At 44.8% G+C, this 15,310-nt stretch overlaps 1 protein-coding gene across 1 annotated transcript in view; it reads left to right on the top strand.

Moving 5' to 3' along the window:
- Positions 1-15,310, top strand: part of vstm2a (V-set and transmembrane domain containing 2A) — a 101,978-nt gene that overhangs the window by 54,169 nt on the left and 32,499 nt on the right. Inside the window, exon 3 of the mRNA XM_054764942.1 lies at positions 9,192-9,236. Within this exon, the coding sequence (XP_054620917.1) occupies positions 9,192-9,236 (45 nt within the window). The remainder of the gene's footprint in view (positions 1-9,191; positions 9,237-15,310) is intronic.

Raw genomic sequence — 15,310 nt, forward strand, 5'->3', positions numbered from 1 at the left:
GCAATTTTAATGCCATAAAATGGCCACTAGGTTGCGGAAGTGCCTTTGATAAGAGCTCAGCAGGGACGAGGAGAGGACAGAGAAATACATGGCAGGAAGAGGAAGTGGAAGAGAGTGGTGGAGTGTAGCGTGCAGAAGCTTACGTACATTACATAGGTTACATAGTTCAGTTCCAAATGTGAAAGTTGTAAATAGTTCATGGTGTTATACGTATTTGTAAATAAATTGCTATTTTGATGTATTTTTTACTTCTACGCTGACTTTTTTTTCCTGATGAAAGACGGGAGTCCAATCTTTCCTTTGGTAGGTTCCATGTTTATATAGCCATCGAACACAATATTCTGTGTGCCTTGAAAAATCAGTCAAAATTGTCTAAAACGGACGCTACTGAAGGGGTTGTCTTTTGAAAAATGGCTGGAATTGAATGAGTGAACAGGAATACAGTAGTAACTAAATTATTCGGATCTTATCTAAATGATATGCAGTTGTTTATGATGAATAAATTCCTCCGATGTCTTATATGCTTTATTTTATCAACTATGCTACGATTTCAAATACACTACTTTTTCAAAATGTACCTGGCATGTTTGGTGTATTTGCACAAAGTATCGGTATTGGATCGCTAATGCTGATACCAGCCTGAATCTTACTCTGTATTGAATTGGAAAGTAAATCAGTGGTATCGCATATTACTACTCGGTGGTGGTGTAAGGTGGTGTGAGTGCGATGCTGTGTCACTACACCAGAAAAGTAGTTCTTCGGTTTTAGCTCCTGTCGCTGTTGCTTGGTTAATTTGCAGGTCACGTTACGTAAATGGAGCAATGGTGATCATGATTGACTCTGCAGATGTTAGTTTATCTTTGGCGGCATCAAATTGTTTGACAGCACTCAATGGATCGACCAATATTCTGAACTTTGGGAAAGTCTAAGATCTTACACTGAGAATTTTTGGGAAAGTCTTATGGAGCCATTTCTAAACAACTGCATATTCCAAGAACAGCAGTTCAAACAATTTTAGTCTAAGTTTTGGGTGTCACCACATTGCTAAGGTCTGGAAGAAGACCCATACTGTTACCCTCACATGAAAGGACAATGAGGCTTCAGCCTGCCATGAACTGGAATGTGCTGCAACACCAGCTGTCCATGGTGAAGCCACTTTTCCATTGGCAAGTATTGAGCAGATGCCAACTAAGAAAGAAGCCGATGCTCTGATATTGACACCTTGAGGTCGGACTGGAATTTGCAGCAAGCCAAATGTGTTCTGGACAAAAGTTTTAGGGTGAGATAGTGACAAAGATGGAGCTACAGTGACAAGATATATGTTCGGAGGAGTCAAAGTAAGGAAATCAAACCGAAACAATTAATCATGGGAGTGGTAGCATCATGCTGTGGAGCACATTTAATTTGAGACACATCTTAGGATTCAATACTTAGCATGGAAGCTAGTCACAAACAAAATAGCAGCAAGGAACTGAGCGTTTATTCTTACTTTGTTCAGCCGTCCTTAAACGCAGCATAATTGTCCTTAAACCATAATTTACGCAAGTAAAAATTGCATATAACTTTCCGCGTACAACTTTCTTCGCTCCCAAAATCTGATGCTTTGTTTGAATGCATAAAGGTTATGTTTGATGACGTTATTATGTCTGTGTTGAGTGCTCGTGTTTGCATTTGTTTGGTGTCAAGTTAATTAATGCCAGCACACTGCCTGTCACCCACGCGTCAATAATGTGATAATCTTCTCTCTGGAAAACAAACTCCAGCCTTGTACCCGTGGGGAGTCTGGATTCATTAGGGATGCAATGGTACAGGTAACCCACATTACGGTCCGTACCAGGGTTTTTGGGGCTCTTGTTTTGATCTGGTTTTGATCCAGTTCCGAGAGAGCAACTTTTTCCTCCCAAAATGCTCTCTTCATTTATTATTATTATTATTCAATTATTTTTCAAATGAAAAATGTAATTGCAATCTACTGTCAAGTAATTCTCCAACAAATACAATTCTCAAATTCAAATTGGCAATGGTACAACTACATTTGTGTGGATAAATATAATGATGACAACAAAAACAGCTCATAAAAGTTACATTTTCCGGCATTACAATGCCATAGATATTGATGTAAGAACTTAAGTGACTTTGGTTGTTATCAAGAACACCATGGGAATGGCTAGATATCCGCTCCTAAATGAAACTCAATTAGATTAACTCATTAATTTGTCCAAACAAATGTAACTTTACTTGCGCCAGACATTAAAATGAATAAGAAACTGTCGAAACAAAGTGGCCTAATAATTTTTTCCATGACCGCTGTCTTACTTAACAATGGCAGCACGCTGCTTTCATCTTATGCATTCGTCTTTCTTTGTTTACGCCGGTTAAGTGTTCAAAAACAGGTGCACCGCACCTCACCGTCGGGTCCAGGAGGCACATAGCTGAGGAGATTCTACTGGGTACAAGTCGCCATCACGCATCGGCGACACAGATGACCGAGACCGCCCTGTTGTTGTCACCTATACTGTCCGATATATACTCTACCTATACTGTCACTGAATACCTCACCGTTTGGACTGCTTTTAGGCCAACTGTATCTCACTTGAAATATGCAAAGTGTGGGAAATTACATTGCGGGGGCGGGGGGGTCAACCACAAAGTGAAAGATGCATTAAAAAACAAAGCAAGACTGACACGGTTTTACCAATTCAAGCAGATATTGATAAATGGCACACCATTCTGGCGACCTGCTTGTGTTGTAATGCTGATGTTCAGATCCCCGGTGTTTGTGAATGCACCACGCTCACCATCAGTGTCATTGGAAGTGTTGTGTTGTGTGTTGGTGTGGAGAGTGACAGAAAAGTTGATCGTTCAGTGCTGTTGGAGTGTTAAGGTTGACAATTCAGTTTTAAAAAAGCGTCACACCCTGTGTTCAGTTCACGACGTTGCATTACTTACAAGTTGCACAATATCACCCTCAAGCACTTGTTGCAGGTGGCTGAATCTGAATTAATTTTGCACCGAAATGAGGCACCGGTCTGGTTACGATTTATATTGACCCGGTGCCTTTATGATACAGAATGCAAACTTATTGTGGACACAGGGCTAAAGAATGGAAAAAATATCTAATTCACTAGAAATTGTGTAATGGAGTGTTTTATGCTTTCTAGTCATGCAGCATCCTCATGTTTTGGCAAGTAGAGCCAGTGCAAAACTCTCACTTTATCCTTCATCAGGTGACAAATATAGGCTGCACAGCGAGCCAATAAAACCGCTGTGAAGTTTGTAAAAGGGGATCCTGAAATTAATGACACGGAACCGTCTCATGCCAGTTAATTCTGCCTTATCATCGAAGACGGCTCTTCAGTACAATAGAGTATGTCAGGTCCATCTGCAAGATCAAGATGTAAGAGTCACGCATACATGTGGACAGAGACAGCAATGGGTCCAGCAGTAATTCTGCTCATTAATCACCTGTCTGCAGAGTATCCTCCAGAGAAAAGCACTGGTTTCTCCATGCTAATTAGATCTCTTGAAGGAGTGCTCTCTGCAGGAAATGCTCATAAGTAGCCATTTTATCCTTCTCTTGCCCTTCTCTTTTTATCTCAGTCATGGAAGCCATTAGCTTGTCCTCATGTCCTCCTCCCAAACTTGTTCTGCTACATCTCCTCAACCTCCTCTTTTGCTTTTTCGTAGCTGGGAACACATCCATTTGTTATCCAGCATCACACAAATGAGAAATTATGGCCTCTAAAATCAATGCTGAGTCAATGATATGGGCTTATGGCTGGAGGGTGCAAAAAAGTTATTTATTTATGTTTTTCTATGTGGTGTTTTCCACCTTCCTTGCATTTTACTATTGTCATAATCTTTAATGGGTGATAATACTTCCACTGCAGAAACCGACAGCGGTATCGAGGCATATTTTTTGTCTAGAAACTGCAGTATGTCAATGAGTTTCTGGTTGGCTAAGATCCTGCTTTCAAGCAGTTCTTTCGTTTGACGTTTCTGCAGTGTGGAGATGCTGCATGTCTTAAAGCTGTTGTCGTAATCTCACTGGCTATGGTTACATAAGAGAAATGATAAGATATTTCCATATAGAAAGGTTTATATCAGGGGCGTCAAACTTGTTTTCTCTGTGGGTCATATCGCAGTTATGGTTACCCCGGAACTTGGAAACCATATAAATGTATCATCACCTCATGATTATTTGTATTTTCATTTTGTTTGTATTGTTTTACCAACAAAAGTTACATTGAAATCGGAAGTCAAGGTGCCAATTTCAAATTTGAGCACACAGTATTGTATAACTCATATTAAATGGGGTTTGAAAACAAAAAAATAAGAAACTCGACCCTATTGAGGATAAGCGGCATAGAAAAAGGATGGATGGAATTGCATGAAGTACAAAGTTTCGGCCAAAACTGACAAAAAGAGTAAGAGTAAGGGGATATTCTGTGAAAGGGTCTCAACCAACGCAGGCTTTGTGCTCAAGATGCAACTCAACAAAACCTAAATTCCTCAAACAGAACTAAATGGTACTGCAATGGTGGTTATCATCTAACTTTGTCAAGTCCGGTTCTCGGCTTTGTGTTCAGTGTGCGTTCACATAAAAGGGGTCATTTGACGTCATATTATTCGATTGTAGTGTATACTTCCGCTCAGTAGCAGCCGGTGTATTTTACACAAGATGAGCAAGCAGTTATTATGGAGCATTATGAGTTCAAAAAGATTAAAGCCACACTATCTCCACCAAAAGTGAGGGAGGACAACAACTGTCTTTTCATTTTTGAATGATGTCTATATTAATATAGACTGTAAAATCAATTGTGTGTTTGCGTGTGTTTTATTGTATGCAAGGTTGAGTGTGTGCAGGCTATTTTTTCTTACTGGGTCGGGATGAACACGCAAATCTACTGACATGACGATCAGAATCAGCCTTTTGCCACTTAAAAGCAGAACTGTGCAATCATCCGTCCATAAATAAAATATACAACATACTATACAATAAGACGGGGGGGTTAGACAGGACAGGATGACTAGGCAATGGAGGAGGGAGAGGAAAGGGAATAACAGGAGAAGAGGGGAGGGGGAAAAAAGACAAGCTCCTATGGGGAGTACAGTGTGGGACTGTAAAAAACCTCAGGCACATTTTTACAACATGAACACAAGACTTGCGTGGGGGAGGGCAAAGGAGAGTGGAGGTGATCCCAGCGCGGCCAGCAGCCATCCAGCCATCCATTTTCCTCCGCTTATCTGGGTCCGGGTCGTGGGGGCAGCAGTCTCAGTTGGGAAGCCCAGACTTCCCGGTACCCGGCCACCAGCTCCACCTGGAGGACGGACGTTACCAGGCCAGCTGTGAGACATAATCCCGCCAGCGTGTTTAGGTCTGCCCCGGGGCCTTCTCCCGGCGGGGAACACCTCACCAAGGAGGCGTCCGGATGGCATCCGGACCAGATGCCCGAGCCACCTGAATTGGCTCCTCTTGATGTGAAGGAGCAGCGGCTCTATTCTGAGACCCTCGCGGATTACTGAGCTCCTCACCTTACCTCTTAGTCCAGCCACCCTACGTAGGAAACTCAATTCAGCTGCTTGTATCCGCGATCTCGTTCTTTCGGTCACAACCCAAAGCTCATGACCATAGGTGAGGGTGGGAACATAGATGAACCGGTAAATTGAGAGCTTACTAATGCTATAGACCACAGAAAGTGTGCAGCTGCAGTATTCATGGATCTTACAAAAGCCTTCGATACAAGTAATCACAATATTTTAACAACTAAATTAGAAAGGTTTGGAATTAGAGAATTTGTTTTGAATTGGGTTAAAATCTACCTAGCAAACAGGAAACAATTTGTAAAGCTAGGAGAATACACATCTGCGAGTTTAAATGTCATGCGTGGAGTTCCCCAGGGGTCAATACTGGGACCAGAACTCTTCAATTTGGATATCAACGACATTTGTAAAGTGACAAAGGACTTAAAGTTGGTATTATTCGCGGATGATACCACTGCCTTTTCTTCTGAGGAAAGCATAGTAGAACTAATTAAAAAGGTCAAGGATGAAATGGTCATATTAAAAGACATGGTTTGATAAAAACAGATTATCCTTGAACTCAAGTAAAACTAAAATAATGCTATTTGGAAATAGCAGAAAGGATACGTACGACCAAATACAAATAGACAGAGTAGACATTGAAAGAGTGAATGAAAATAAATTTCTTGGGATCAAAAAATGAGTTGGAAATCTCATATTATATATATAAGTAAATATATAAGTATATATAAATAACAGAAGGTGTCGAGAAATACTTCAATACTGAATAAAGCAAAATTTGTTCTTGATCAAAAATCACTCCACACTCTTAACTGTTCTTTGGTATTACGATATCTAAATTATCGTGTGGAGATATGGGGTAATCATTATAAAAAGATCGGTGAGGATAATTCATAATGCCACATGTAGAGAACATACACTGTATTTTTAAAATCACAGATATTCAAATTTCCTGATTTAGTCAATTTTCAAACGGCTAAAATAATGCTTAAAGTTAACAATAACTTGCTACCCAAAAATGTCATACAGTATTTCTCTATAAGAGAGGTGAAATATGATCTTCGGGAAAAATTTTACTTGAAACTCTTTATTGAGAACAACGCCGAAAACCCGGAAGTATGCAGAATTGAATGAAATGGATTTGAGCAAGGAACTCAAACAATGAACCAAGATGAGCTAATTCAAAAAACAATACAAGCAGTTGATGTTTGCTAAATTACAAGACAGAAGAGTCTTGAACTTGCTTTATTATGCTTGTCTTCATCTTATTTATTTATTATTATTTTGATTATTATATGTATTGTTCTGTCATGCTTGTTTTTATTTATTATTATTTATTATTACACTGGTTATTATATAGAATAATATTATATGGAATACAGGAAGTGAATAATATGTACTGCACAAAATGTGGAATGGATGGGGGGTAGCTTTGCTTCTCCCTACTACTTTTGGACATGTGGAACTGTGAAATGATTCATGAGATGTTTTCCATTGTAACCTGTTCAAATAAAATTAAACCAAACCGAACCAAACCAAAGCTCTGCCTTCCGGCTCAGCGCTCTTTTCACCACGACAGTCCGGGACGGCAACTGCATTACTGCAGCCAGCCACACCTAATGCAGCCATTATCGGCGCAAGCTGTGGTCCCCGTCTCGCCAGCACCAGGTGGATATAGCAGGGTAGGCGTTGGACGAGGGAAGGGATGTGTGTCCGAATGTGCATGTGAGTGTCCTTGGATGCATGAGAGTGTAGGCCCGAAGACGTTCCTCAGACAGGTGCCTAATTTTGGAGCCTCAGTTCGCAGGGTGTCATCACAATAACACAGCAGTTGTCACGGAGACGTCCGTGAACGAGCCCGTGACAGAGACAACAAACAACAGGTGTTTTTGTGAAGAAGAGTGGGAGGGGGTCAGACCGAGGCCGAAATGCAGATTAAGTTGATTGTTTGGGTTGGTGCGAGTAGCTGCATTCCAATAGACCCGGCTACTGTTTGTCCATTCTGGTCTCTCAATCGATCCATCTGCCTTTGCAAAGCCGAAAGCTTCTCCAAGAAGTTTTCCTTGTTCTGATACACAGTCAAAGTCCGAGTGCTAAGGGGTTTACCCACCATATAAATCATGACAGACAGCTGTTGGGGCGCGTTGAACCACTGCTTCTGTCTTACGAATTCCGCGATACACCAGGGCAGTGTATAATCCAAACAGCACCAGGCCTGTTATCACGGTTCCGAATAGGTAGACGTCTTTGATGTTCTCCACGGAAAGGAGACTCGTCAGGTACATGACCTTACACTTCCCCCAGCAGTTTATCACGTACCCGGTGGTGACCGTCCCGTAAGGGCAGACAGGTTCCCCCGAACCCAAGCTTCTCGTTGAGAAGATCTTGTCAATTGCGTGGAGAGGCCGGTTGATCAGTCCCATGACTTAGATTTGGAGACCAGTGCAGAGAGAGGCTCTTAAAAATATGGGACAAGACTAAAATGAGACATAGAAGCAAACAGGGAAGATAAGGAAGAGGAGAGGGGAAAGATGCGACCGTCTTCGTTGAGAGTCAGCAGAGAAAAGACAATGAAGTCTTTTAAAATAAAGACAGCTTGTGACTCACATTGCCTTATACGTAAAACACTGATCCCTTTATTCAAGGCCATATCAAAGTGATATCATATTCACTATCTGTGACAAAGTACGAGGTTGACTGACTTGGGTTCGAGGCATGCTGTACCTTGTGATGACCACTAGATGGCAGTGTTGATGTGTTTTGTGGTAACTTTTTTTTGTAACTTTTCCTTTATTATAATAAAGTGTTTCACCACAGTTGATTGAGTGCTTACTCCTCTAGCAAATACTGTACTATAAGAAGACCAACAGGCTGAGTACTCAACAAGGACTGCTGTGACATATACATCTGCTAACGTTGGCCTAATTAATAATTCATATTGCATTTTATTCCTGACGCTCAGCTGAAAAAGTGAGCATATCAAGCGTATTCCCTCGGCTGAAAATATATGTCGCTTATAGATGGGTAATATCATCACTGAAAGCCAGCAGCTGCCCAATCTTTTTCTCTTCTCCATGGGTTCTAAATAAATGGTGGCACTTTCATAGCCGATTTTAAGCTGAATGCCTGGACATAACCTGGTCGGGACCAGGTTATGAGTTTAGCCTAAGTTACCATGGTGATCCAGCTGCTTTAAAAGAGAGCTACTTTGGGGAACAAGCAAGTCCGACTTTCCACTCGACACAGCTCACTAACCCACTACACTCACTTCGCACAATACCCCCAAATGAAGCTGCTTTCAGTGAATTTTAGCTGTAGAGGAATACTACTTTCCACACGGAAATGGTAAAGTGACTTCAAGTGAACAGCATGCAAACAAGGGAACATGGAAATGGTCGCACTAAATAGAGAGCGCAGGTCAACACAGTGAAACCATGAGCTATAATCTGTGGACACAGGGTTTGTGCATCAGACTAATTGCCAATTGTGTCCACCTGCCTCGCTGCGCCACCAGCCATGAGACAAAGCTGACTGCAAAACAAAGCATAAACAAGAAACGGAGGCGGACACGGGGAATATAACAATACAAGCGCGGCTGTCATGCAGAGCACGGCACTCACTAATAATCTTTCTTTCTGTTTTTCCAGATGGAGATAACGCCAGAGCCTGATGATGAGGGGACGAAAATAAGTGTAAGTCCATTGCATGTCAAGATTATAATTTCATTCAGAGCGGCAATTGACAGAAAGTTGGAGAGTAATTAAGAAACACTCGGAGTTAAATGGTTGTGAAATTTTTATCACCATTTTACTGGCCCTAAATGTATTTGTTTTTATGATAATAGGTTAGATGGGATAACCACTTTCTAAGAATCAGTGCAGTTCATTTTCTCGTGTTGTGGCATGGCTTGGAATGAATGGCACTACTGGGGTAAGCTGAGGTTGCGTAGGCAGGATGGTTACACGTCAGCTAACAGAATGCCACGACCTGATACCAGCGCAACAGTGTGAGTGCCAATTAATACAGCACAGAGGATTGCAATGCGGTTAACTAAAAGGTGGTATTTTGTCGTTGGCATGTAGTTATTAGAAGCACAACGTTGTTTTCGAAAAGGCACATTTTGTTCTGCCTTTGACATTGTTGCTGAGAATGAACATTGATGCACCACTGCAGATTCTACCGCAACAGAGGTTAAAAAATGTAAAAAAGAAAGTTAAAAGTGTGAATTGTGCAAATTTGAACCACGTGACGTTCCCTAATCTAGCTTGTTTGAAACAAATACCATACCACCAGGTGCAATGTTCTTGCCCGTGTACTTGAATGCACTGACATTTCAGAGGGGGGTCAGCTAACATTTGGCATGGATGAATGGGATGACTGCACCATAACGGGGGACTGTAAAACGTACAGCAATAGAGTTAATGGCACAACTTTGCCAAGACCAATAAACCTGGGAAGCAGCTTGTGTGACTGTGTTCCAATGACTCCAGTGCAGGTGCAGCTCCCAATTTATCACGAGCACAGACCCAATGAGGTAGAATGTTCATGGGATGGCAAAGCAGATCGAAATAGTTGACCAACTGCAGTTTAATATTTATTGAAAATAATTATTCTTGTAAAGAAAAAAACTGATTTAATATTCATTAAATATATTCATTAAATCTCCTTGAGTCGCCGCCTTGAAATGGGGAATATCCAATTCACTGATTGTCTGGCTATCAGTCAGTTTCATACACTTGCAATTAACATGTAATTTTGATAACCCTTTGGAGTCCCGGATTAATTTTAGCATTTTACGTACTTACCTCAGTAGTTCATAACCGTGCAGTTATTTTATTTTATTTTTTTCATTTTGACATAGTGTACATTGTCGTCCAAAAACCCCAAATCACACCAGAGGAATTTGCCAGACCTTTGAGTGGCCTTTAAAAGCCATGATGTGCATCTTTGTATCAGTTGGCCACTTGATGGCACTGCTGGGTCAATGTAGCCCTTTTGCAACCCAACGGCTGTTCATACTTTGAATTTTGTTTTACATATTTACCTTTGCTTTGAAAGCGGAAGCCTTCCTGTGCCCGAAAGACATCATGGTGAACATTATTGATCATAAATCTAGTTTAACTTGACAAATTTTCCCCATTTAAAGACTCATAGGTAGTTTGAAGTCTTCACTTTCAAGTTGAGCGGGAGGGTCTGTCTGGCTGGTCATCATGCTACATCACCGATTAGGCCACCTGTGAGGTCGCCGCACGGTGGGCGAGGGGTTAGCATGTTGGCCACGCAATCAGGAGATCGGGAAGATGTACCTCCCTGTGCGTGGGTTCTCTCAGGGTACTCCAAAACATTCCACATTCGAAAAACACGTTAGGTTAATTGGCGCGTCCATTGTGTATGAATGTGAGTGTGAATGGTTGTTTGTCGATATGTGCCCTGCGATTGGCTGGATCAGGATTGTCCTATTTAGGATAAGCGGCATAGAAAATGGCTGGATGGATGACCTGCGAGGTCACCCATTGATTTTGATTAGAACGGTCCTGTGATTGGAACAGTCCACTGACAAAAGATTAAGTATTCTTTGTCACATGACAAACAAGCATGCGTCAGTTCCAGAGTCCGCCAGCATCCATGTGCAAAGAGAGTCCTATTACATAAACTTACTGTACGGAATATCAGTCAATGACTGTGTAAGGATGAATTTGTAAGGCTTACCAGAATCTTATCCCTACACTAATTCCTCGCTAGGCAGTGAGCCATAATATATCCCAAATGGTCAGAGCACATAGAGTCCCCGTCTTGCATGTGTCAATGTTCTGGAGCTAAGCAGGCATAGCCTACTTGCATTAGTGATTTAGCAGAAGGCGGGGCTGCCCGTGGAAGTTAAGATTCAACAGTTAGTGCTTTATTTTGCCAAAATGTAATGGATTGCATTAATATGGCACCATTCCCAACACTGAAACCCATTATTCAGTGCCACCAGAACACTGCACCCCAAACTTGCTACATTATTGCAACGCGACGATGACGTGTCGCTTTAAAGGAAAACCACTTTAAAAAAATTTTGCCCATCATCTTTCTCTTTTCTGTGCATTCTAAAGATATAAAAAGAGACAGCTCATAGCGCTGCAACAATTAATCGATTACCCAATTAATCAACAACTATTTTGGTCATCGATTAATCGTTTTTTGATGGAAATATGGAAATATCCTCTGATTTCAGCCTCTCAAGTGGGAATATTTTAAAATTTCCTTAGTCATCCACGAAAGCAGACCTATTATCTTTGTTTTTTAGCCGAAACAAGATATTCACACGTACAGTGATGGGCATTTTTGCTGCTTTTCTGATATGTTTCAGACCCAACCACTGTTTCTTTTTTTTTTTTTTTTTTTTTTTTTTTTTTTTTTTTTTTTTTTTTTTTCCCCCTGTCCTGTCCAGCCTTTAAAGCAGATAGAATTGTATACCTAAATGCCATCAAGTGCTCAACAGATTTACTCTGCCAGAGAGAAGTGTGATATACACTTCCCCTGTCATACAAAATTTATTCGACCTTGATGCTTGTTATAAAGCATATTTGGAGCGCCCGGACCGGAGCAGGAGGGGACAGAGAAGAAGAGAAAAGGAAAGGGGGGGGGGGCGAGAGGGGACAAAAACAAAAAAAAGAGAGACAAGAGACAAGGACAACAGCAGCAACAACAACAATTGTGACAGAACAACAGAAACATACCGAACGACATCAGCAAATAAATGTCCGTGACAACTATAAAGACGAACAAGGATAAAGGACAAATCAATATCAACAACCACAATGACAAAGCTGTCAATGACAATCAGACATAATAGCAGTCATGAAATGATGACCTATGACAGTGATCACAATGACAATACTGCATTGAAACAGTCGCACACAATAGCAGTCATGAAATGATGAATTATGATAGTGATCACCATGATAATACCGCATTGAAACAGTCACACATAACTGTAGTAATGAAATGATTATCCATGATAGTGAATAGAATCAAAGTTACTGTAATGCACATCATTGTAAAAAAAAAAAAAATACATATACACACATATATACATACATACACATACATAAATACATATATACATATATATATATATATATATATATATATATATATATATATACACATATATACCGCACATACACACATATATATATATAGTCATACTGCTGAAATCACCGTCGCTGTAATAAAACCAACAACATAATAACACCCTGGATAACTCAGTGAGTAATGTGGGGAAGTACGTATGTACTGTGAGTGTGCATATGTACAGGTATCTCTGTATGTAAGGAAGACTTCATATATATATAAAGGTGCAGGAATGTGTGGGCGTGTGATTGTCACTGAGAGTGCATGAAAGGAAAGGGGCCGCCTTCCACCTCCCAGAGAGCCCCGCCCCAAATAGCAAGGCCGGGCCCCGGCCGCCAGAAGGCCACCAGGCCCATAGGGGCAGGCAGCACAAAGAACAGTGCCCCAAGAGCCAGCCCAGAGAGCCCCCCCCCCCCCGGGAAGACCAGTAAGGGGCCGAAGAGAGGTAATCCCAGCCAAGGACAGGGCGCCAGCGGGCCGGAGGACTGCCAACCCCCGAGACCAGCGAGAGATCACACCCCACAAAGGCAGACGGGTACCGGGGGCCACAAACCGGCAGGCCCAGAGACGCCTCCACAGCCGGAAAGAAGCCCGCCCGCGCCGGAAGCGCCAATTCTCCCCCACCGCCACCCCCACCCCCAGGGAGCGGAGCCCGGCCCGCCCCGGGCCAACCCCCGCCCGACCCCCGACACAGGGCCGCCCCGCCAAGGGATGCAGGAGGCACACCCTCCACCCACCCGGCGGAGGCACGGGCGGCAGAGATGTATCACCCAGCACCTGACCCCACGGAGCAAACCCCTGTATGCCCCCCCCAAATAAATAACTAAAATAAATAAATAAATAAAAATACACACACGCACGCACATACACACTCCTACGCACCCACACACACGCACATAAACGCTCCTACGCACAAACACACCCCTATGCGCACGCTCATACACACTCTTACTTACTCAAGCGCGCACACACACACACACACACACACACACACACACACACACACACACACACACACACACAGTGGTCGACTGCCCGACACCCGGAAGCCCCACCCTATCCCCCGTTGGTAACCCAAGGAGCAGCGGAGCCGGGGACCCCGGGGTCCCAGACATACGATTCAGAACCCAGGGGCGGAGAGCGCAGACTGCCGGGGAGCAGGAAGACACCCGGCCACACCCCCCCAGCGGTAGGACGCCGCCAGCGAGGCAGACAGGGGAGTCAGCGAGGAGGAGAGCGGGAAACCGAGCAGGCAGGCGGGAAAACGGGCGAGCAGCCAGGCGAACCACCACACAGCGCCAACCGAGACCCGCGGGCCAGCAAACCCCGAAGAGAGAGCGGGAGCACCACACCCCAAGCCGCAGGGAGGCCAAGCACCAGCGCCGAGAAGGCGAGACCAGCAGCCGACCAGCCGACGGCCCCCACATACCACCAGAAGCCAGACCAGCCACATGCCACCAGAGCCGACAGCGCACCACCCGCGCACCGGAGCCCCACCCCCGACAAGCCCACAGACAGACCGGGGGAGGCGAGGACACAGACAGCGGCCCGGCAGCGCACAAAGCGCAACGGCGACAGACGCCCAAGCGCCCGGCAGAGCACGACCCCCCCCAGCGAGCCCGGCCCCAGGGCACCCGCCCCCCCACCCCCACCCCGCCACCCAGGCCCACAGTACCCGCAAGCATGACCAAGCCCCAACCCACCAGCTGGCCCGGCGCCCCAGCAGCCGCCACAGCGCAGCAACCACCGGCCGCCGCGACAGCACACGGGCCACCCGAAGCACCAGCACCGCCCCCCGGAGACCGCCGAACCCGCCCCAAGAGCGCAGAGGCGCCCGCGGCACGTGTCAGTCCAGGGGGGGCACCGCAAGCCGCCCCCCCCGGCGCAAGCCCCGGCATCAACAGGCCCCAGAGGGCCACCCCAGGGAAGGGCAGGCGAACCAGACAAGGGCACCCCACAGGCCAGGCCGCCCCGGGCGAGCCACCGCGACGGCCAGGCCCCCGGCCACACCGCCGACCCTGGCGGGCAGACGCCGAGGTGCACGAGGCACCCCAATCCAGCCCGCCCCACCCGTGTATGTGATAAGGTGTGATAGTGTCTATGATGCAATTAAAAAAAATAAATAAATAAATAAAATAAAATAAAAGAGGATGGTGTATCTGTGTGCATGTATATGGAGTGTATGTGGATGATAGCTAATGATGCAATTAAAATCGGGGGACAGCTGCCGCTCGGAGGGCCCCTCACCTGGCCAGCCCGCCCAAACCCTAAGTGTCTACTCTGCGATTAAAATTGGGGGGCAACAGGTCAGTGGCACAGCAGGAGCAAAGGAGCCCCGCAAGGCAGCTCCCCTCCCCAATCACGCCCGACCGTAGGCCACCCCCCAATGTCCTATATATATGTGAGGTGGTGCAGTGGCACAGGAAGGACGGGGGCCCCACACCCCAACGCCGCCCAAACCGAGCAGGGGGGGGACCAAGGACACATGACCGACCGGCCGCCCACCACAGCCCAGGCTCGGGCGTGCCGCAGGACACACCACAGGCCCTACCCGGCCCGCCAGGATGCCCAGTCCGGCCCACCCAACCCCCCAGAGGCGATACCCCCAGTGCCCCCCAACACCGGAGCCCCACCGGAGGTAGCGTTC

Source organism: Dunckerocampus dactyliophorus, chromosome 21 (assembly GCF_027744805.1).
Source record: "Dunckerocampus dactyliophorus isolate RoL2022-P2 chromosome 21, RoL_Ddac_1.1, whole genome shotgun sequence".
Classification (NCBI taxonomy): domain Eukaryota; kingdom Metazoa; phylum Chordata; class Actinopteri; order Syngnathiformes; family Syngnathidae; genus Dunckerocampus; species Dunckerocampus dactyliophorus.